General features: G+C 39.5%; 1 protein-coding gene across 5 annotated transcripts in view; it reads right to left on the reverse strand.

Annotated features, from left to right (window-relative positions):
• SPC25 (SPC25 component of NDC80 kinetochore complex) overlaps positions 1–22591 on the reverse strand; it is a 35568-nt gene extending 12977 nt beyond the window's left edge. The window contains exons 1-5 of one of the 5 annotated variants that reach the window (XM_067027524.1): positions 22422–22591; positions 8515–8667; positions 8360–8425; positions 3565–3711; positions 2209–2313 (exon numbers count right to left, since the gene is read on the reverse strand). In XM_067027524.1, the coding sequence (XP_066883625.1) occupies positions 2209–2313; positions 3565–3711; positions 8360–8425; positions 8515–8667; positions 22422–22509 (559 nt within the window). In that variant the 5' untranslated portion in view covers positions 22510–22591. Of the gene's footprint in view, positions 1–2208; positions 2314–3564; positions 3712–8359; positions 8426–8514; positions 8668–9145; positions 9218–9704; positions 9818–22421 lie in introns of those variants that run through there. The other 4 variants (XM_059053969.2, XM_067027525.1, XM_067027526.1 and 1 more) reach the window with 4 other exon arrangements.
• Between the last annotated feature and the right edge of the window lie 402 nt (positions 22592–22993).

Consider the following 22993-nt stretch of genomic DNA (forward strand, 5'->3'; position numbering starts at 1 on the left):
TATATGAAATACCTAGAATAGGCAAATTTGTAGAGACAGAAAGTAAATTAGACGTTATTAGGGGCTGCGGGGAGAGACGAATGGGAATTATTTAATGGGTACAGAGTTTCTGTTTGTGATGATGAAAAATTCTGGAAACAGATGGTGGTAATGATTGCACAACATTGTGAATGTAATTAATGCCACTGAATTTTACAATAAAATAGAGCTAAAATGGCAAATTCTGTTATATATATTTAACCGCAATAAAAAATTTTTATTGTCCTTTAATAATTTGACAATAAATTTAATTTGACTTTTTCTACACAGTTAGCTGGACTTAAAGCCTATTTTTCAAAAGACCTCCAAATGCTTACTAAGGAGTAAATACTCAGTAGAAATTCAAAATGGCAGCCACAAAGTAGAAATTCACATGCATTTCAGTTTTACTCTACAGCATAAAAAATGCTTTTAATCATAAAAAGAAATCTTCAGAAACACTGAAAACAATTTGTCTTGCATTAAATTCAAAGTGAAGTAATTATGTCAGTATACCAGATTTTTTAAACTGTTAACAGTAATGGGAGGTATGCATGCCAAAGAAAAGATTTCATAAGATATTCAGTTAGCCAAAATGAAGAGTTTAATTTGTGTTGTCTCTTCTTTAAAACATTATTTCCTGATTTTGAGGACTATGAGAAACTTCTACTTTAAATACAAAAATAATTTTAAAGCTTTAAAACTGGTTTTGAAACAAAACACAAAAAAGCACCTCAGGATAACAGTGAATATAAAAAGTTCAGAGCTGGACCTTATGTTCTCCTCTAAGCAAAGGTTAATATTTTGCATTAAAAACTCATTCCGACAGATAGGAAGAAAAACAAAAACCAAGGCAAATAGATACATGAATAAAGGGCCCAATCAATCTCAGAAAGAAGTGTAATTAGTAAACAATGGGAAAAAATGGTCATATTTTCATTAATAATTAAAGAAATGCATTTTAAAAAATAGTTTCTATTATATCTAGTCAACTGCTAAAAAACAAAATAAACAAACCAAAAAACTTAAAAAAAACTGCAATTCTGGCAGAAATACAATGCAATGGGTACTCTTTACATTGTAGACAGATTGCATAGAAGAGTTAACATAGCAGGCCTGAGACTGCTATCCCCAGAAAAGGCCTGCTTGCAAGGCTGGTCCTTGCCTGGTGTGTCAGAGATCCTCAAGACCACCACAGGTTTGAAAATTCACTAGGAGGACTCATAGGGCTCATCATATGGTTATACTCGGTGCTATGATTACAGTGAAATGATACAGCAAAATCAGCAACAGGAAAAGATACCTGGGGTGAAGTCCACGGAAAACCAGGCACAAGCTTCCAGAGTCTCTAATGAGCTTCCCCGGTAGACAACACTTCACATGTACTGTCACAATTCGATGCTGAAGGGATTAAGTACGTCCTGTGTGACTCCACTGGGTTAGGCCTCTTGAAAACTTGTGTCTGAAAAGCTCATTTTCTCTAGATTTTGCCCCATGTGCCTTTTTTCTTTGGGCTGATTTTGTTTTGTATCCTTTCACCGCAATAAATCTGAGCCCTGCTGAGTCCTGTAAACTTTCCAGTGAATCGCCAAAACTGAATGTAATCTTGGGAACTCCCAACACAATAAATATTTCTGTAAATTGGCACATATTTACATAATGGCCACAAAAATATTCATATGCTTTAATTCAGTAATTCATCTCTGGGAATTCCATGGAAACTGTGTCAAAAAAATGGAGAAGTCTACCTATGTTCACTATAGTACTTCTAAAACTGAAAAATGTAAAATCCAAATGTTAACTTAGAGTAATATGGGTTAAATAATAGATAAAAGATTGAATAAGTTATGCTACACTTACAGAATGAATTATTACACCACCAATTTAAAATTACCATTATGAAGGCTATAGCAGTTAGAGAAATACTAATCATACAATGCTAGAAAGAACAAGGAACAAAAATTATTTGCATGTTGGCAACCATGCCTAAAATACATTTATTAAAAACTGGATGATAAACAACCAAGGATCAGTAATTACATTAGGGTGATAAAATTTTGTAATTTTTTCCTACTATCTAAAAAGTTTAAAATGTGGCCATTAATTTACTTGAAAATATTTTAAAAATTCTTTTCTACTTAAGACAAACTTTTCTAATATCCTATGTTTTACTTCCATTAATATACTTACCATAAATTTTTCGAATTTCTAGTCCAAGTCGATCTGTATACAGGTCTGCAGATTTCTGTAGCCTTTTCAACCTCTCTTCATTAGCTTTGTTAGCAGTGGAAATAGCTATGATTAAAAACACAGACACTGAGTATCGAATATTTTAAATAACATTCAGTTAATGTTAATTAATTAAAACAAACTTAAAAACAACTATAAAAATGATGCCAGGCAAATGAATCAGCTTACATTTACATCTGTTACAGTTTCTATCTCTACCAATTAGCAAAAAGGGGCTTCTGTTCATTCAAGTTGGAAGGAAAAAATGCATGAGAAAATACATACAGGTAGTATGAGGAATAAGTTTTGTTCTATTTTATTATGAAGTAGCATGAATAAATAGGCCAAGGGCTTGCATGACTAGCACAGAAATAGAAAGACTTCTTGTACACTATTTTGCTTTTCCTGGTTAGCCAAAAATATATCAATTGCTTCATTGGAAAAATATTCTATTCTTTAAACATAACTACTTCTCACAAGAAGTCAGCCTTATTTCACACTAGTTTTAGTTTAGAATTTTTTTTTAATTTAGTGCAATATTCACTAAGCAATACTTAGCAGATGAGAAAAATAATGTTGACTGGTACACAAACTCTATTAAGGAAAAGCAGTCACAAAACAAACTTTGCTATTTTCAAGAGATTTTAGAATTATTTCATTTGTGGGCACACAAGGCTCCTATCCAAAAGAAGCACCCTTTTTAAAAAATGTGAAAATCTTAGACAAAGAGGCTTTACAGTGTGAAAAGCAAGCTTAATAGTTCCTTACAGAGAATGTATGATCAATAAATTTGTTGCATAAATTACACTATGGTTTCTCCCAGACAAATCTTATTTAGTGAAACTGTCTCCCACTTCGCTTTTAAACTCCCATATCAATTTCATTAGTCTCTGGCTCTATTAGAAATCAAAAGGATCTTTAAGCAAAAGGAAAATGAAACGCACTTAGCAAACTTCACAGACACCTTGCAGAGAGAGGTGAGTGGCTGGCTGTGACCCTGACGTATGTTAGCCACCTGTGGCGGTGAGTTGGGGAGAAGGCAAGATGTCCACACTGTGAACTATTACCACTTTGAAATTTAGGTTGTTTTAAATACACGTACAGGGCTTCCCTGGTGGTGCAGTGGTTGAGAATCCACCTGCCGATGCAGTGGTCACGGGTTCGTGCCCCGGTCCGGGAAGATCCCACACGCCGTGGAGCGCCTGGGCCCGTGAGCCATGGCCGCCGAGCCTGCGCGTCCGAAGCCTGTGCTCCACAACTGGAGAGGCCACAACCGGGAGAGGCCCGCGTAGCACACACAAAAAAAATACAACTTACTTTCCCTCTTCCTAGCATATTCTTCCTTAAGATCCTGGATATTTGCAGTCAGTGCATCCAATTCCTGCTTTTTGTCTTTTACTTCAGCAATCAACTTCAACAAATTCTCTTTCTTTTCTTGAATGAGCTTATTCTGCCTGCAGATCTCTGTAAGCACAAAGTATTAGCTAGAATCTATATGCTTTGCTTGTCAACATGTATCTAAGATAAGAGCAAAATACTGACTTTCATAAAATTAATAACGTTTTAATTGATAAGCATTTCCTGATGATTGAAAAAATTGTAAAAGAACAAAAATCCTTTACTAGTCTTTCCTGTTTGTCTTTGAAAACAAAAATGAAGAGACAAAGATGCTTATTAAAATGAGAATACTTGGGCTTCCCTGGTGGCGCAGTGGTTGAGAGTCCGCCTGCCGATGCAGGGGACACGGGTTCGTGCCCCGGTCCAGGAAGATCCCACATGCCGTGCGGCGGCTGGGCCCGTGAGCCATGGCCGCTGAGCCTGCGCGTCTGGAGCCTGTGCTCCGAAACGGGAGAGGCCACGACAGTGAGAGGCCCGCGTACCGAAAAAAAAAAAACCACGAAATACAAAATCAGATCATGACCTTTGCAGTTCTCCCCTCCAAATAAATAAATGAATAAAACCTACCACCAAAAGCAACCAAACTCTAGAAGATGGCTTTGCAGATGCTTTGAAGAAATAGCTAATTTTAATGTTATATAAATAATTCTGGAATGTACCAAAAAGAAGAAACGAGAGAGGAAGAGAGGGAGGTAGGGAGGAAGAACAGACCTACAGCTCAGTTAAACAAAAAAAATATCGAAAACAAATGTTGGTATACTTAGCAAATTAATATGATAAATATCATAAGTCAAGAAGTAGATTGTTCCCCAAACACATTTATTAAATATTTAAATGTAAAATGAAATCTTATGAAACCTAAAAGGTAGTATCTGTGAATATAAAATTAACTATATGGGGAAAGATTGTTTTACTCAAAGGCAAAAAGAAATCAAAGAGAAAGGCAGGCAAGCAGACAAATAAACTCATATTTGATTCAAATAAGCATAAAAACTCTACTATATGCTAGATACTGTGTTCTTATATTTATATAAATTTACTTAACTTTCACAGTAATACAATTATTATGTACATCTTACTCTCTTTTTTAAAAGAAAAAGAAAATACTATATATAAAATAGATGACCAACAAGGACCTACTGTATAGCACAGGGAACTCTCTACTCAACATTTTGTAATAACCTATGAGGGAAAAGAATCCGAAAAAGAATAGATACATACATATATATAACTGAATCGCTCTGCTGTACACCTGAAACTAGCACATTGTAAACCAACTATAACTTTGATTTAAAAAAAAGGAAGGAAAAGACTCAGCAGTTCAATAACTTGCTCACGGCTTTACTTGCTAGAATGCAATGAACAGTAAGACCTGGATTCAAACTCAGGTCTTAACTTCAAAGGTCATGCTTTTGACCATTAAACTATCCTCTCCCAACAAAGGTAATTATTCTTAATCTAAAGACACAAATATAAATTCCTAAGAAAAAGACCAGCAAAGGAATGAATAGAGGAAACACAGAATGCACATGGTTACCAAATACAAAAGATGATTTAACCTCAGTAATCATAGAAATGCAAATAAAACAATAACACACTAATTTTCATTTAGTATAACAATGTTTACAAAAATAATAGCTAGTGTTGAGATGAATGAAAAATACTAGAGTCCATGTGGAAAAAAAATTTTTTTTTAAATATTTTTGACATTGCAAAATAAAAGTCTTAAGGATATTCAGGTCCTTTGATCCAGTAATTTCATTTTTACAAAGTTCCTCTAAGAAAACAAGATATGTGCAAGTATTCATATACAAAAAATTATTTTCAGTGTTATTTATAATGTTGAAAAACTGAAAACATTGTATATGACTAATAAGTAAATTATTAAACACAGTGTATCAATAAGGTATAATATATTTTCAAAGAATTCAGTAATGTGGGAAAATCCTGCCATAGTAGATAAAAGAAAAAAAATGATACAAAGTTATATAGATACCATGAACACAATTATCTTAAAAAAACCTAGATAGCATATGAAAAATAAAAACTACAAAGTCTTCTGTTAAGTGTGGTTCTCAACATTAGATATTTTTTTATTTTTCTGTATTTTCCGAGAATTTGGACATGATCACATTATATCAGGTGTAATTTAAAAATAAACATCTTATCAGAATTACCAGAAAGAAAAATGCTACTTTTTAAGGATAATTAAGTAGAACGTTCTGCAAAAGAGATGCAGTTTTAAAGTCAAAAGTTCTCAGTTCCCATCTGGCTTCTCAGTTGTTACCCAAGGACCTTGATCAAATCACAACTTCGGGGCCTCTTTTCCTCATTTGTAAAATGAGAATAATAATGGCTGCCCATTTACTTACCCTACAGGGTTAGGGTATCCAATGATAATGTGAAAAGTTTAAAACTATTAAGTGGTACATAAATACCATATATGTGAGTGTTTTTATTCTAACACTTGAACAATCGGGTGGATTTGTGCCAATACAAATGTAAGGACCCTCAGTATTGCATGACTATTATTTTATGTTTATAGTCAGCTCTTTTATTCGCCAGGGCCAATATTTCAACCTTTCACTACTCACCATGGGAACCCGCTCTTACACTTTCCCTTCTATGTGGAAAGGTGAGATAGTACACTGGAAAGAGCACAAACATTTCAGCTACAATCCTAGACCCTCTATCTACAAAATATATGATCTTAGGCAAGTTTCCTAACCTCAGTGAGCTTTTAATTTCTTCATCTGCAAAATAAATCTCCTCTGCCCAACATAAAATGTACTTCATCATCTGACCATCCACTTCTCTGCCCCTCCCCATTCACACTGTACTCTAGCCATCCCACAACTCAACAAGCTCTCATGTTTCCACCACATTCCATATGCTCTTCCCTCCTCTAGAATAGGGGCACTGACTCTGATGAACTTCGCCAACCCTCTTCTATGTGACCTTGTCCAGGGCAGTGTGACAGACTGTGCACATTCAAATCATGTTTCTGTTGATTACCAGCTGTCTGACCTTGAGCAACTTACTTAACCTCTCTGTGCCTATTTCCTCATCCATAAGGTAGGATTAAAAACAATAAATATACCTCCGACAGTTGTTGTGAGGTTTCAGTGAATCACTATATGTAAAGAGCTCAGTATAGGACCTGGCATGTGGTGTATAAGGTAAGGGGGTTATCTGTTAAATATTTTGTAATCCTCACTGGAAAATTCAAGCTCTCCAGATTCTATGTCAGTAAATTCCCATCCCATCATTATAGCAACTATTACAATGTATTTTAATTGTAGTTTTCCTACCTATGTCTTCCACTAAATTGTGAGCAGTGTATAGATGACATCTTAAATATCATGGCCTCCTTGGTGCTTGGCAAATAGCAGTTAAATGTTCAATGAATTCGTCAAACTTACATAAATTATATTTCTGTTCAAGTATAAACTGATTTTTTTCAAGAAAAATAATTGATAATGCTTTTAGATTTTAAATTATTTAGGATACATCTTCACACTACGGATAATCATTCAGAGCACACTGAAATGAACTGTAGTGAAAATTTATAGTTTCAAACTTAATTTTCTAATCCCTAGGGATTCTACAAACCAAGAGTGTTTAAGGGACCTAAACTCAGTATCACTCTTACACACACACACACACACACACACACACACACACACACACACACACACACACACACAGACGGTTTTCCTTCCTGCTACTGGTTACAGAGGGAATGAGCAGCAGTAAAAGGGCATGGAAGCTGGAAGCTTCAGGGCAGCTTAGAAAATAAACATGGGTAGAAGTCTACCATAACAGCCTACCAGGGTTTCCAAGATCAAATGCCTTCAGGTGCCAGATAATGAGTAAAGTAAGTGCTCAAAGCAAAGCAGAAGAAACAATCAGGGACTGTGGCATATTAACCACGTGTCCCACATAAAGGCACTCTGATTTAATAGTCTTCAAAACATGGTGCAGCTAAATTTAGTATCTCCAGTGGATTTTGGCCTGTGGCTACATGTCTGTGGTCTGTGTGTGAGAACTCAGTAAAAGCTGCCCATCCACTCTGGACAATCTGCAGAGGCATAGTAAAGAGAAGGCAAGAACAACAATAAAAATATGGAAAGAAAAACTGTCAGAGTATTAACCCTACACCCAAAGAGCTGAGGGAACTCAGGCTTTTCAAACCCTAGTCTGTGAAACTCATTTTTTAAAAATTCAGGCATTCGCGGAGCGGCTGGGCCCGTGAGCCATGGCCGCTGAGCCTGTGCGCCCAGAGCCTGTGCTCCGCAACGGGAGAGGCCACAACAGTGAGAGGCCCGTGTACCGCAAAAAAAAAAAAAAAAAAAAAAAAAAAAAAAAAATTCAGGCATTTACACATCAGTATAGATGAATCTCACAAGCATAATGCTGAGTGAACAAAGGGACAGAACACATACAAAATGATGCCATTTATATAACATTCAAAAACTCAATACTAAATTAAAATATTGACAGGCTAGTTCTAGAAGGTGAGAGAAGAGGAAGGTATAACATGGGCTGTTCCATTTATTAAGCTGCATTATGGGTACACATATGTTCATTATTTTTATATGTGTATACACTGTATATCTAGAAATACACTGTTTTACTTGTATGAGGGATTTCATGAAGATGTTTAATTTAGAAAAAAACCCTCTGTGATCCATTTCTACAGATTGTCACATACGATTTTGATATTCCAGAAACATCTCAACCATTCGTTCTTCTTCCTTTAATTTCACAGACAGCTTTTCTGAAAAAGAAATTGGGAGTTGAAGTTTCAATTCAGCTGAAATTACACTAAAAAACAAAAACAGCATGTTACAAGTTAAACTTAGGTACCTGCAAATGCTTTAATGGAATCCTTGTAGGTATCTCTTAGGCCCACCATCTGACAGGAGGTGTCACTGACAGTGCTTCTGAATTTATTCCAAAATTCATTAATGCTTTTATCGAATAGTGCCAGTTCATCCTCTACCATTTTGTAAGACAATGCTAGAAAACAAATAGGACACACATTATATTTTTTAAGTTATTGAAACCATATCAGCCACATATTCCAATCAAGTATATTTTGGCAGTTTGATCTTTGCTAGAAAATGGTTAGCAACTTTTTTTTTTTTCCTATTGAAGTACAGTTGATTTACAGTATTGTATTAGTTTCGGGTGTACAGCAAAGAGATTCAGTTATATTTATGTATATATCTATATTTTTTCAATTCTATTCCATTATAGTTTATTACAACATATTGAATATAATTCCCTGTGCTATACAGTAAACCTTTGTTGTTTATTTTATATAGGATAATGTGTATCTGTTAATCCCCTACTCTCAGAACAGCTTACTTTTAACTCTAGATATTCCAGGGCAGATCAAGCCTCCTAGACTTAACTACGGTCAAGGTGCAGCAGGAAATCAGGACACTCTACCTCCGAGGAATTCGTTAGTAGTGTGACCCCACATAATACTTACACGCTCTCTGACTTTGGGAAAATGACTCTGCCTCCTTTTTTCACAAGTAAAATTGGTGACTTCTAAGGCCCCTTCCAACTCTGACCTTGCTGATTCCAGCCTGGATTGTCAGGTCCAAATGACAGGGCCCCTATCATAGAATAAGATCCCACACATCTACACTGCCTCTCCCTCCCCCACCCCCAGACCTGGAAAGATACCAGTAAAACGGAGACTGGAGGGGAGTTTAGGGGGCTTAGTCCAGGACTAGTACTTGGCCTCGACTCTCTGGGCCTCAATGTCCTCCTCTGTAAAAGGATGTCCTGTAAGACTCCAGGACCCACCAATTCTCTGTAACGCTAAAACCTTCCCAATGACATCAAATCTTTCCAGGAAGGTCACAGACAAGTCGGTGAAACCCCAAACCCCTCTGCCTCGTCGCTGTCCACCCTGCAAGGCCCAGACGCCCAAACAGCAACAAGACGTGCATTTCAGACTCCGCCCCCGAAAACACGCATTCCGCCTCCAAACCCACTTTCCCCTATCGCGACAGGCGGGTTTCGGAGCCCAGCTCAATTACCACCTTCTCCGGCAGTCCTGAGCCCGACCACCTGCCCCACAAAGACACGAACCGATACCAGCCAACAGCGGGTCTCCAGAACCGGATCCCGCAACCGCGCCAACTTTCCTATTTCAAACCTAGGGCGCCTTCCGCCTCCCGCCTTTGGGCACCCGTTCGCCTTCTGATTGGCTGATAGTATAGGCTCTTCATGAAGGGATTGGTTGAGCTTGCCCTCCGGGATTCTCGCGGGAAAGATGGAGAAAAGAGCATTCTGGGATTGGTAGTTCTTTCTGAGAGCGGCTGGACTCTCCGCTCTCCTTGGGAAAAGTATCAATAGTTCCTGGAGGACTGGCCTGACGGACCATTCATCCATTTCAAACAAAAGTTTATGCAACAAATATAAATATTGAACTTTAATTGTATTCTGTTGCCAAGTATATAGCCTCTTCTTTGATACTACCCTTAGCTTAAATAAAACGAATAAAACTACTAAAAATACCATTGCATAATCTGTCTCATGATTTAATAACTCTCCATTGGGAAGTGGCTGAAATATTACTGTTTACTGGCTTCTAATAATAACAAATTCCAAAATTTTCTTCATTTTCTGTTTTTGATCCTGTAAATTAAAGCAGAGACATTAAAAGGCAGTACCTAGTACTGGTAGTCCCTAACCCAGTAGAAATTCAATGACACAAAACTTAATAGCCAGGAGAGGGGCAAGATAGGGGTAGGGGATTAAGAGGTACACACTACTATGTATAAAATAAATAAGCAACAAGGATGTGTTGTACAGCACAGGGAATATAGCCAATATTTTATAATACCTTTTTTTAAAAAATTTGTTTTATTTATTTATTTTTGGCTGTGTTGGGTGTTCGTTGCTGCACGCGGGCTTACTCCAGTTGCAGTGAGCGGGAGCTACTCTTCATTGCGGTGCGCGGGCTTCCCATTGCGGTGGCTTCTCTTGTTGCAGAGCACGGGCTCTAGGCGCGTGGGCTTCAGTAGTTGTAGCGCATGGGCTTAGCTGCTCCGCGGCATGTGTGATCTTCCCGGACCAGAGCTCGGACCCGTGTCCGCTGTATTGGCATGTGGATTCTTAACCACTGAGCCACCAGGGAAGCCCTATAAATACCTTTAAATAGAATATACCCTATAAAAATATTGAATCATTACGTTGCATACCTGAAACTAATATAGTATTGTTCAATACTATAAAAAAATTAAAAATAACAGATTAAAAAAACTTTTAATAACTAAGGTTCTTGCTACCTGCTGTCTCTGATTGGCTGTATTGTATATAAAAGTGCAAGGAGTTGGGCTTCCCTGGTGGCGCAGTGGTTGAGAATCCGCCTGCCGATGCAGGGGACACGGGTTCGTGCCCCGGTCCGGGAAGATCCCACATGCCGCAGAGCAGCTGGGCCCATGAGCCATGGCCGCTGAGCCTGCGCGTCCGGAGCCTGTGCTCCGCAATGGGAGAGGCCACAACAGTGAGAGGCCCGCGTACCACACACACACAAAAAAAAAGTGCAAGGAGAGAAGTAAGTCAGAGGTAATTTAAGGATTGAGACAATGGTGATACTGCTGGCAGAACTGAAACTGCCTTCACAGTAGGTTTCGTGTGTTGGGGGAGGGTTGTTGTGGAGAGGCAGAAGCATCATCAGTTATAATTTTAATCTGTTCAGTTTCAGAGGATATTGATGTACATATTAACCAAGTGCTAATGTCCTGTAGTCAATTTACTTCTTCAATTAATTACACAGTAGGTAACAGCTTCAACTCTGTAGTAAGACTGCCTGGGTTTGACATCCAGGCTCCATCATTTGGTAAGTGTGATGGTGGGCAAGTTACTTGGTCTCTTGAACCTCAGTTTCCTTATCTGTAAAGTGAGGGTAATAATAATAATAATAATAACAGTAAGAGTAGTATCTTCTTCCTATACCCAATGTGAAGACTAAAGGAGAAAGTAAATGTAAATACCTTGGACTAGGTCCTTATAAAGTAAGTACTCAAAATGGCTTCTTGTTTTTATGATTTATACCCTACCTACTTCCCATGCAATAGGTTGTCATATTAAAACACATATAAATAAGACTTTAAATAGAACTAAATCTAAGTTAGCAAAGAAATAGAGAAATTGTTGCAATTCATTACTAACTTTAGCTAAGGCAATGCATATAGCTCCCAAAACAAGACAATCACACTACTTGTACAATTCTTCTTTTAAGGAAACATGCATTCTGCTATGTCTGGATAAATACAGAATGCAACGCTTCCACCCCAATCCAATTTGAATTAATTAATCAGTTAGGTGTGGTTATTTAGCATTACCCATTTAATAATTTGCCAGTGTCTCACAAATACAATTTTAGTTTCAGCGTAATGAATACTAAATTTTTAACAATAATCAGAAAACATTTTCAGGAATTCCTTTAGGCCATTACTAGTTCAAGATAATAACTTATTTCTTCAGATTAGAATAATGCTTGAGCCATCTCTCTAATTTTTTTTTTTTTTTTTTAGCGGTATGCGGGCCTCTCACTGTTGTGGCCTCTCCTGTTGCGGAGCACAGGCTCCAGACGCGCAGGCTCAGCGGCCACGGCTCACGGGCCCAGCCGCTCCGCGGCATGTGGGATCTACCCGGACCGGAGCACGAACCCGCGTCCCCTGCATCGGCAGGCGGACTCTCAACCACTGCGCTACCAGGGAAGCCCTCTCTAATGTATTTTTGATGGAATCTGGATGCGCATGACTCATCCGTAAGCAAAATGGAAAAACTGCTCATTAGCAAGGCTTTGAGATAATCAAGACTGACACAGGCTGCAACTACATGACTAAGGTGAACATCTTGTAGCTAACATTTTTTTGCCCTCTTTAGTGGACTATTTTTGTTAGGTTGACTTCTAGTATGAGTGGACAGAAACATCCAAAAGATCCTCAAAGAAGCAAATTCCTTATTACACACGTATACACATCCGCTTGGTTCTGTTTCTCTGTAGCACCCTGACATACATATGCATATACATTTTGTTTCTCCATTCATTCATTGATGGACATTTGGGTTGTTTCCACCTTTTGGTTATTTAGAATAATGCTGCTATGAACATGGGTGTACAAAGAATATTCAGTTTTTATTTTTTGTAATTTAATTTTGGTCTAATTTTTATGGGCAGAATAGTTGATGCCACTAAGCTAAAGTACCTACATGAATGTGAAGTTTCATACCTTCTACCTCTCTACTAGTCCCTTCTCTGGTTCCTCTTCTCTTCCCTAATCCCTAAATTTAGATGCTTCCCAAAGTCCTTGACCCTCTTTTCCCACCAACTTATTTCCCAGGGCAATCTCATCCCATCTCATATAGCTGTCTCTCAGATTCAGCTTGTCTTGCCCACTTTTCTGCATTCCAGTCACATATTTCTAGCTATCTTCTGGTCATATCACAATGATTCCTCACTAGTAACATTTCAGAAACAAACATTATCATTTTCTTGATAAATATGCCTTTAAAAAAATTTTATTTATTTTATTTTTGGCTGCGTTGGTTCTTCGTTGCTGCGCGCGGGCTTTCTCCAGTTGCGGCGAGCGGGGGCTACTCTTCGTTGCGGTGCGTGGGCTTCTCATTGCAGTGGCTTCTTTTGTTGAGAAACACGGGCTCTAGACACTCGGGCTTCAGTAGTTGTGGCACGCAGGCTCAGTAGTTGTGGCGCACGGGCTTTGTTGCTCCGTGGCATGTGGGATCTTCCCGGACCAGTAGTCGAACCCGTGTCCCCTGCATTGGCCGGTGGATTCTTAACCACTGCACCACCAGGGAAGTCCCCAGTATTCCCTTTCTTTTAATGGCACTGCAGTTCTCCCAGTCATCCAGTTCAGAATCTTGGTATCTTCCATGACTTCTTTATAGTTAACTGGTTGCCAACACCTGCAGATTCACCTATATTCCACCACCCCCACCTTCCCTTTTTTCTATTCTCTAGATCTCTATTCAGGCCTTTACTACCTGGTCCTTACCTTCAGACTCTTGCCCTCCCAATCAGTTTTGCCTACCATTGCCACAATAATATTCTCAAAGTGCATTTTTTTCATATTATCTCCCTGTTCAAAACAGTTTCAGTGTTCCTTCATTATCTTAAAAATATAGTCCATACTCTTTAGTGGCATTCAAGTCAAACCACTGATTGACTTGGTCTCAAGTTACCATTTTACCCTTATTGTTCAATTGTTTACTTTATATTCTGATAGAAATAAACAATGAGCCCTGCACTTCTTTAGTTTAATTTTGCTCATATAGTTTCTGCCTTTGAAAAATTTTATCATGAAGAATTTCTAACATACACAAAAGTGAATAAAATAGTATAATGAATCTCTCATGTACTCATCACAAGGCCCCAGCTCCCATCAACCACTGGCCAACACTGTTCTATCCAGACCCCATCCACTTTCCCAGACAACACGTCATATCACCCACAAATATCTCAGTATGCCTTTCTAAAAGTTAGGGACTCGTTTTGACATAACCACAACACCATTAGAACACTAAAAACATTAACATTAATTGATTAGCATATTGCATTAAAAATCTGTTTTAAAAACACAATTTTGACATTTATGAGACAATTGAAAATTTTAACAATTTCAAATTTTAAATCGTCTCGTAAATATCAAAAAAAATGGGGATTTTCTTTTACAGTCTTTAATGCAATATATTTCAAATGGAATGTATTTCTCCATTTCATCCTGCCGTCTTGCATTTCTAAATTCTACCCATCAGCCAAGGCTCAGTCACTTGCCACCTCCTCCACAAAGGCTTCCTTGATCTCATAAGCTGAAAGATAAATCTGCTTTTCCTCTTGTCCACTTACTCTGTTGGCCCCTAAAGACACAGCAGTATGTTATTTACATAAATAGCTTCCCTACGACACCACAAGCTCCTTGAGGTATGAGTTAGCCCTGTCCTGACCAGTACAGGTAAGAATTATGTCTTGCACCACTAGTGCTGCTCAAAAGTGATGTTCCGCACCCACCCAACAATATCACCCTCATCTAGGAATTTGTTGGAAATGCAAATTCGCAGACTGATCTCCATTCCCACTGAATTGAAAACTCTGGATGTGGGTCCCAGTAATCAGTGCTTTAGCAAGTCATCCAGGTAATTCTAATGCACGCTAAAGTTTGAGAATACACACAGTAGGAATTCTTTAGACCATCTACAAAATATGAACCCAGCTATAAAGTATCTTAACTCTACTGTGAAGAAAATGAATAGTATTGTCCAAGGATAACTCCACTGGGTCCTTTGGTGATCCAGGAAAAAGTTTATAGATGTATAGTTCATGATCATTTCTAGGGAAGAATGCATAATGAGACTCATGGAGGGGGTACCTGGAACAGCTGTAGCTGGGTCACTTATAATAGTGTCATTATGGAATGCCAGGATTCCTGGGATGCTAGCCAGAGTGGAGCTAATTATTTTCTGAAAGTCACTAGGGTATAAACTCGGTCTGAAATAAATCCATTTTACATTGCAAGGGGACACTGGAGAGATCTTAAATACAATTTATTTTTCAGAAGGCAGATAAGCTTGTGGTAAAAGGATAACGACCATGCACAGAGACATTAAAGGTCAATGGCTCCAAATGAAATTTTTGTTTATTGCCACTGCACCAGTGACACAAGCTAAAATCAAATATCTCTGAATGATGTTGAATTGCAGTGAGTGCTATAACTCATAGATGAATGGCTCATGTTATAAGAATATATCTTGTGGTTATATAATATTTGGCATGGCAAAGCACATTGAAGAAATTCTAGCCTCTGTCCTACAGGTTGCAATCTAAGTAAAACAGGCAAGATTTACTGCAAATCAAAACCTCAGGAAAATCTAAATGAATCAGAATAAGAATGTTCTGGGAAGAACTGGAATCATTCAACTACTGGAATTAACTAAAAATAAGGCAACAGTACAGGGTTTTGAGACTGGCTATCAGCTTAAAAGATTTTTTTTTAATTAAAATATAGTTAATTTTAAATGTCGTGTTAGTTTCAAGTGTATAGCACAGTGATATATTCTTTTTCAGATTCTTTTCCATTATAGGTTATTACAAGCTATTGAGTATAGTTCCCTGTGCTATACAGTAGGTCCTTGTTGTTTACCTCTTTTATATATAGTAGTGTGTATATGTTAATCCCAAGCTCCTAATTTATCTCTTCCCCCAAAACGAAAGATTTTTTAAAATCTAGTCATTAAGAGGAAAAAAAGGCATCAAGACAAACAAATTGTGCTGAGGAGACTGGAGGACTGAAGATAATTCTGAAGAGACTGAGGAAATGAGGGGATCCTGGCCATAAGCACCATGGACAGTGAGTGGATGGGATCCCAGTGAACCTTATGCTCTTCTTAACTTGTCTGAGTCAGGGATGCCGCTGAGAATCTTGTGAAAGCTATGGCCTTCTTCAAAGAAAGGTGCACATGCACTAATATTTTGCATATGATTTCAAGAAGTTCAACGACCTCTAAGTAAATCAAATTCAGGTAAGGGACTCCTAGCCTAGTGACCAGATTTGGCTAATATTATACCCCAAAGCACACACTCCTAAAGATTTCTTTTGTTCAGACATGCTGTTACTGGCACAGCAGAGTTCTAGTCATCATACAAAACATGAACAGAACATGTTAAATGCAGAGTTCTACCACAGCAGGAGAAAAAGGTATTGATCCTAAAGGAGATGGTGGTTGGCTGTACAATTTTCTGAAGCCCCTCGTTATGTGGAGCACACGTGGCTTGATTCCGAGATACAATGGTGAACAGTACGGATTTGGGTCTGCTCCCTTCGAGTCATCTTTGCTCTCAGGCTATAGGAGAAGGTTGACGTTTGCGACCAATTCAAAGAGTGAGCTCAATAAGTATTTAGTGTGAGGGTGGGACAGAGGCAAGGAGAGAGAGAGAGAGGAAGGAGAGAGAAAAGGAAGAGAGGGAGGAAGAGGCAGAGATGTCACAGTGCAAAGGAGAAGCAACAGAAGAATTGAGTGGAACACTGAAATTTTATCACTTTGCCCTACTTCTACCCTACTCTGATCAAGAATCTCACAATTGGAAGTCAACTCCATTTATACACATTATTTGGCAAAATAAGAAAAGCTAATGTTAATTATAGGTAAGATTTTGGGGGTGTTTACCATGGGCCTTAGATTAAAAAATGAAAGGAAAGGAGCTTCTAAAAGGATGAATGCCAGAACACACTAAGCCTACATCCATGGGAAAGAGTGGGATAATATAGGCCCCAGATAAGGTAATTAAGAGAAAATGCCTTAGGGTAGAAGTGAGAAAGTTCTATAAAGAAGGGTAAACTACACATAGGATGCACAGGAAGAGTATGATGCCTGGTAGAGATGAATCAAGATGGAGCTTCTAAAATTTAATGTGCATAAGAACCATGTAGGAAGCTTACCAAAATGCACATATCTGGACCATGTTCCCAAAGAGTCTGATTAGGTGATCTGGACTGGGCCTGGTAATCTTCATGCAGTGGTCCATAGACCACACTTTGAGAAAGACAACCTCAAAAGGAGGAAGAGGAAACGATCCATTTTTGGATCTTGATCTACAGAGCTTAGAAATGGCTTTGCTCCATCACTTGGTGAATCGATTTGGGAGAAACCTTGAACTCTACCAACCTTGACCTCGAAATGACCCAGCTGATCAGGCAGGCTCTGTTATTGGTGGGAAAAATCCACTCAAAGATTATTAGTACCAAAAAGAACCAACCTCCTGAATCTCCCTACTGCTGTGACCCACATAGGATAAGTTCTGAGGAGTATCTCCACCCCAAGTAACTGGTGGCAGATGGCAAACTGAGGAGGACTAAGGAAATGCTTTAAAAGAGGGTTCCCACGGGAACAAAATCATAGACACGTATAAGTGCTGTAGAGCTGGAAGTGAATAGTTTACAGGTACAATGGGTCAAGGAAGCACTGTTTTCCTTTTCATCATGTGTTCCATTTAAAAATTTTTGTAGGAATTGCTTTTAAAATTTAATTTAATTTTATAATTATGTAAACTATTTACATGGCTTCAAATTGAAATCTAAAAAATAAGTGTATTTGAAGAAGTTTAGTTTTTCCCATTCCCTACACTCTATTCCCTTCTTTCCTTTATAGATAAACTTAAAACATTTTAAATTGTTTATTATTCTATTATCTTTAAACATAAGCAGATGCATACAAATATTACTCTTTTCTTAGATAAACATTTTCCATAATTTTCTCTACCCTAAAGAAGCTTTCTTGATCTGGACACCTTATAACATCGTCTCTGTGGAAAAAGGCATTCGAGTTTAGATTAACTGCCTCTTTATAAGGTAGCAGTTACATCAAGTTTCGTTCAATAATCCATTCATTCAAGAAACATTTATTAAATAACTATAACAGGCCTAGGGTTAGTTCCAGATCTTGTGGGATCTAAAGCTTCTCTAATATTGGGTCCTCTCTTTAAGAAAATTAGTATTACAACTTGCAGCAGCTCTCAGCAATAACCTGCCCTGGCAGGGGCCCACGCAAGATTCTCCAGCATCATGGGAAATCAGCCCCTGCATGGGCTTGTGCTAGGGACTGTACTGGTGGTTCGTATACACAGCAAACATGATCCCTTATTTTGTGGAGCTTGTACTGTGGTGCAGGAGTGAGAGATTAAACACATAAGCTCAAGACAAATATACAATTACAAATTGTAATTAAATTCCTGTTATGTGCTGAATTGCATCCCCCCAAATTCATATGTCGAAGTCTTAACCCACAGTACTACCGAATGTGACTATTTGGAGTTAGGGTATTTAAAGAAGTAATTAAGTTAAAATGAAGTCATTAGGGTGGGCCATAATGCAGTATAACTGTTGTCCTTATTAAAAGAGATTAGGACATATTTGTACAGAGGAAGACCATGTGAGGACACAGGGAGAAGATGCCACCTGCAAGCCAAGGACGGAGGCCTCTGAAGAAATCAACCCTGCCGAAACCTTGATCTCAGACTTGTAGGCTCTAATTTCTGTTATCTAAACCACCCAGTCTGGACTTCCCTGGTGGCGCAGTGGTTAAGAATCTGCCTGCCAATACAGGGGACACGGGTTCGACCCCTTGTCCGGGAAGATCCCGCATGCCGCAGAGCAACCAAGCCCGCGAGCCACAACTACTGAGCCCGCGTGCCACAACTACCGAAGCCTGCGTGCCTAGAGCCCATGCTCCGCAACAAGAGAAGCCACCACAATGAGAAGCCCGTGCACCACAACGAAGAGTAGCCCCCGCTCACCGCAACTAGAGAAAGCCCGCACGCAGCAATGAAGACCCAACGTAGACAAAAATAAATTAATTAATTAAAAACAAAAACAAAACACCCAGTCCTGTACTGCATATATTAGCCCTGGCAGACTAATACAATCCCTAAAGGAAAAGAGTGTTGGAGAGAAAGCACTATTACAGGAATGGTGAGGAAGCTGATCAGAGAAGGCAACTCTGAGAAAGTTCATATAAGCTAAGATGTGAAAAGACGAAAAATGATGAACTATGGGGAAGAAACTGATTTTGCAGATCCTGTTAAAAGGGAAAAGAAATCAAGGTGCTTTGCTTTGGTTAATTATCCCACAGTCTACAGAACCAGATGGTCCTCAGGAGACAGTCTTTCTAAATTAAGATGGTAAACCTAAGATGAAACCTCATCTCAACCTAAGATGAAAAGCTAATGTGCAGCCTACTTCCATACAGTCCACAGACTCTGAAGGACTGAATGAGCAAGAAGTTGAATTTTTAATTATAAGACACAATGTATTTGATATCATTCACACCTTGATTTACGGACGTTTCTGAAGAAAATGCATATGATGAAATACGTAGCTCAAACACTTCTTAGAAAAAGAATTTAAAAAGTCCTTCCTCGTGGTTCATTAAAGAAATTATGGAAATTATAGAACCTGAATATGCAAAAACAAAAAAGCCAGGAGCACAGACTCTGATTAGTCAAGGCTAATGCCTCACAGACTAGTGATATACTTGAATAAATTGATTTGTCCTTGGCAAGCAAGTGTATGTCTTCATTTTCACTCAATGAATAATAAGAATTATAGAATCACAGGATAGACATGGGAGTCCCTTATTTCTTGGTGGGATGCCACATAAACTACTTCTGACATATGCTTATTCAATTTGTCTTGTGAAAGACTGAATATACAAACAGACAATGACTGGAGCAAATATGACAACAGAACTTTGACCACAGCCTCTGCAGCAAAATGCCAAGAATGGTCAGGACTTGGTCAGTGACCGCTAGCTTCCCTATTTTTTGCCCCTGGCTTCAACTCTGGACCAACCAGAGAAAGCAAAATATGTTTCCCAAACCAATCACCTAAGATGCTCTGCTTCTTGTAAACTCCTCTCTAGCTTGCCCATGCCAACAGCCTCTTTTCAGAACATACCTGAGACCTTCCTTCTTTTCACTATAAAGCATTCCCACTCCTCTGCCCATTTCTGAGCTTGTGTCAGATGCATGGGATGGTGGCTGACTCTTGCTATAGCGAGCAGAATAGCAAATAACCTCCGTTTGCTCTCATTTGGGTGGCTTTCATTTATTTCTATACATGACTGTTTCCAGAGAAGAAAATGTGTGCTGGGTCCCAGGGCCATCAGTAGAGGATGGGAATCAGAGCCACCTTCAAGCCCTGAGGTGCCCATCTTCATGTCTCTTGATATTTCCTTCACGGAAGATGTCAGTGACTGGGAAGGTAATAATAGCCACTGAATCCACACTGTGTCCCTGCTGTCAGATGATGGGATAAGCCAGCCAACAATTCAAAGTGGTGAATGTATCTGTGAAGTTCTCTTAGTGATCAAGCAACTGGCCAGATGTGCTTCAGTGTCAACCAGTCATGATATACAGGTAAACTGAGTTCTGGGTGGTTGAAAGCATTTGAAACCAGCTCGTTATAGCATCAGCTTTTACTCATTTTGCAGCTGTTTAAAAATCTCATCAATGTTGGCCTTGAGCAACCCAGCTAAGGCTTAGACTAAGAAGAAACATTGCTCTGGAAACAAAATTTCATCTCCAAACAGGGCTCCTGCACTCAAGAAATGACCTGGGGCAGGTTACTTGTTCATTTCCTTATCCCTAAAATGAGGAATAACTAGACCTCTGTGAAGTTAAAATTGGGTAATAAGATGGAGTATTTTTAAAGGTAAATAATTGGCAGAGCATAAATGCAAGACATTCTAAAGCAACAGCTGAGTTTTCAGCACAATTGATTTTATCCCAGCGTTTACATCACTCGGATTCAGATTAGCACACTACTGGCAAAGGGGGGGTGAGCGTAATTCATGGGCTGCCTGAGGGAAGAGCACAAAGTGGGGAGAGCCAGGGCTGGCTGACTACTTCCTGGTTCTCCTCCCACTGCAATAAGAATGATAAAGGAGACTGGTAAGGCTCTCACTGTGGACAGAGATTAATAGTCATTTCCTGGAAGCCTTGTAAAGTCACTTTCTGAAAAATGACCTGGTGCCATTTGCCATCCCACTTAGTGACTATCAGACCCGAGTTCTCATCCACAGAAACCAGGCTGTATTTTAAGCTCCTTCCAGGTGAGCAGCCCAGAAAACTCAGTGAGCAAAGTTGCCATCACTACGTCCTGTTTTATGAGGAGTGCATTTCAACTGCCACCATTGCTTCACCTCTTCTGGAAATTAGGGGTTGTTTTTTTTTTGATTCTAGAGATAGATTCTGTGAAGTCTCGATAACAAGATAAATCACTTAGTGCATAAATCGAATTTGACAGGAAATCCAGTTACACCCAACAGCTGACATATTAAACGTCACTGAAGTTTCTTTCAGGTTGACTTTTGGCATAGAGAGGGGCTTAAGACCAAAAGGAGAACAGGATATATATGAATTGCTTTATCCCAGTGATTCTTAACCCTGACTGCACATTGCAATCATTTGGAAAGTTTGTTTTTGTTTTTTTTTTGTGGTACGCGGGCCTCTCACTGTTGTGGCCTCTCCCGTTGCGGAGCACAGGCTCTGGACGCACAGGCTCAGCGGCCATGGCTCACAGGCCCAGCCGCTCCGCGGCATGTGGGATCTTCCCGGACCAGGGCATGAACCCATGTCCCCTGCATCGGCAGGCGGGCTCTCAACCACTGTGCCACCAGGGAAGCCCTGGAAAGTACTTTTAAAATGCCAATGCCTAGGTCCCATCACCAGAAATTTAATTTATCTGGGGTAGGACAAAGACGTGAGATGTTTGGAAGCACCCCAAAAGATTTTAATGGTCAGGGCTTCCCTGGTGGCGCAGTGGTTGAGAGTCCGCCTGCCGATGCAGGGGACGCGGGTTCATGCCCTGGTCTGGGAGGATCCCACATGCCGTGGAGCAGCTGGGCCCGTGAGCCATGGCCGCTGAGCCTGCTCGTCCGGAGCCTGTGCTCCGCAACGGGAGAAGCCACAACAGTGAGAGGCCCGCCTAGCACCAAAAAAAAAAAAAAAAAAAAAAAAAAGATTTTAATGGTCAATCAAGACATTTCCTCTAGGAGTAGCCACAGAGCCTGGGGAGGTACCTGTAGACACTGGATCCCCATAACAAGGTGCCATTAAATGATGGGGCAGGGCTCCAAGAGAAGCTCAAAGTGAAGCCTGTGAAGAAGATGCCTAAGTGGCTGGGAGTATCAAAGACAACACTCTGAATGGTAAAATAAGTCAGGTTACCTACCTCCACCTTCCGCCACCTGGTGGGGCTTGATAGCTTTCACAGGCATCCTCGCAAACAAAACTTTGCTCTCTGAAATCCAGCACCTCATTTCTGACTTGGATTCATAGCTCCTTTTGAGCTGCCCTTCTGTTTATTCCCAAACTACATGTTTGTTTTGGTTCTTCCCATGTACTTGTACTGCACGCTCTGTTTTCAGCAAACCTTTTTCCTGATTGGTCAAAAGCCCTTTGAAATCTGTCACGTGAGCAACTCTCCCATGCTCTCAATTGTATTCTCTAGTCAATAAAAATATGCCTCAGGCTTCCCTGGTGGCGCAGTGGTTGAGAGTCCGCCTGCCGATGCAGGCGATGCGGGTTCGTGCCCCGGTCCGGGAAGATCCCACACGCCACGGAGCGGCTGGGCCCGTGAGCCATGGCCGCTGAGCCTGCGCGTCCGGAGCCTGTGCTCCGCAATGGGAGAGGCCACAATGGTGAGAGGCCCGCGTACCACAAAAAAAAAGAAAAAAAAAAGTCTGCAATCAGAAAACAATCTGTCGTATCATATAAATTTTTCATGCCCAGATATTTACTCAT

Source organism: Kogia breviceps, chromosome 2 (assembly GCF_026419965.1).
Source record: "Kogia breviceps isolate mKogBre1 chromosome 2, mKogBre1 haplotype 1, whole genome shotgun sequence".
Classification (NCBI taxonomy): Eukaryota; Metazoa; Chordata; class Mammalia; order Artiodactyla; family Physeteridae; genus Kogia; species Kogia breviceps.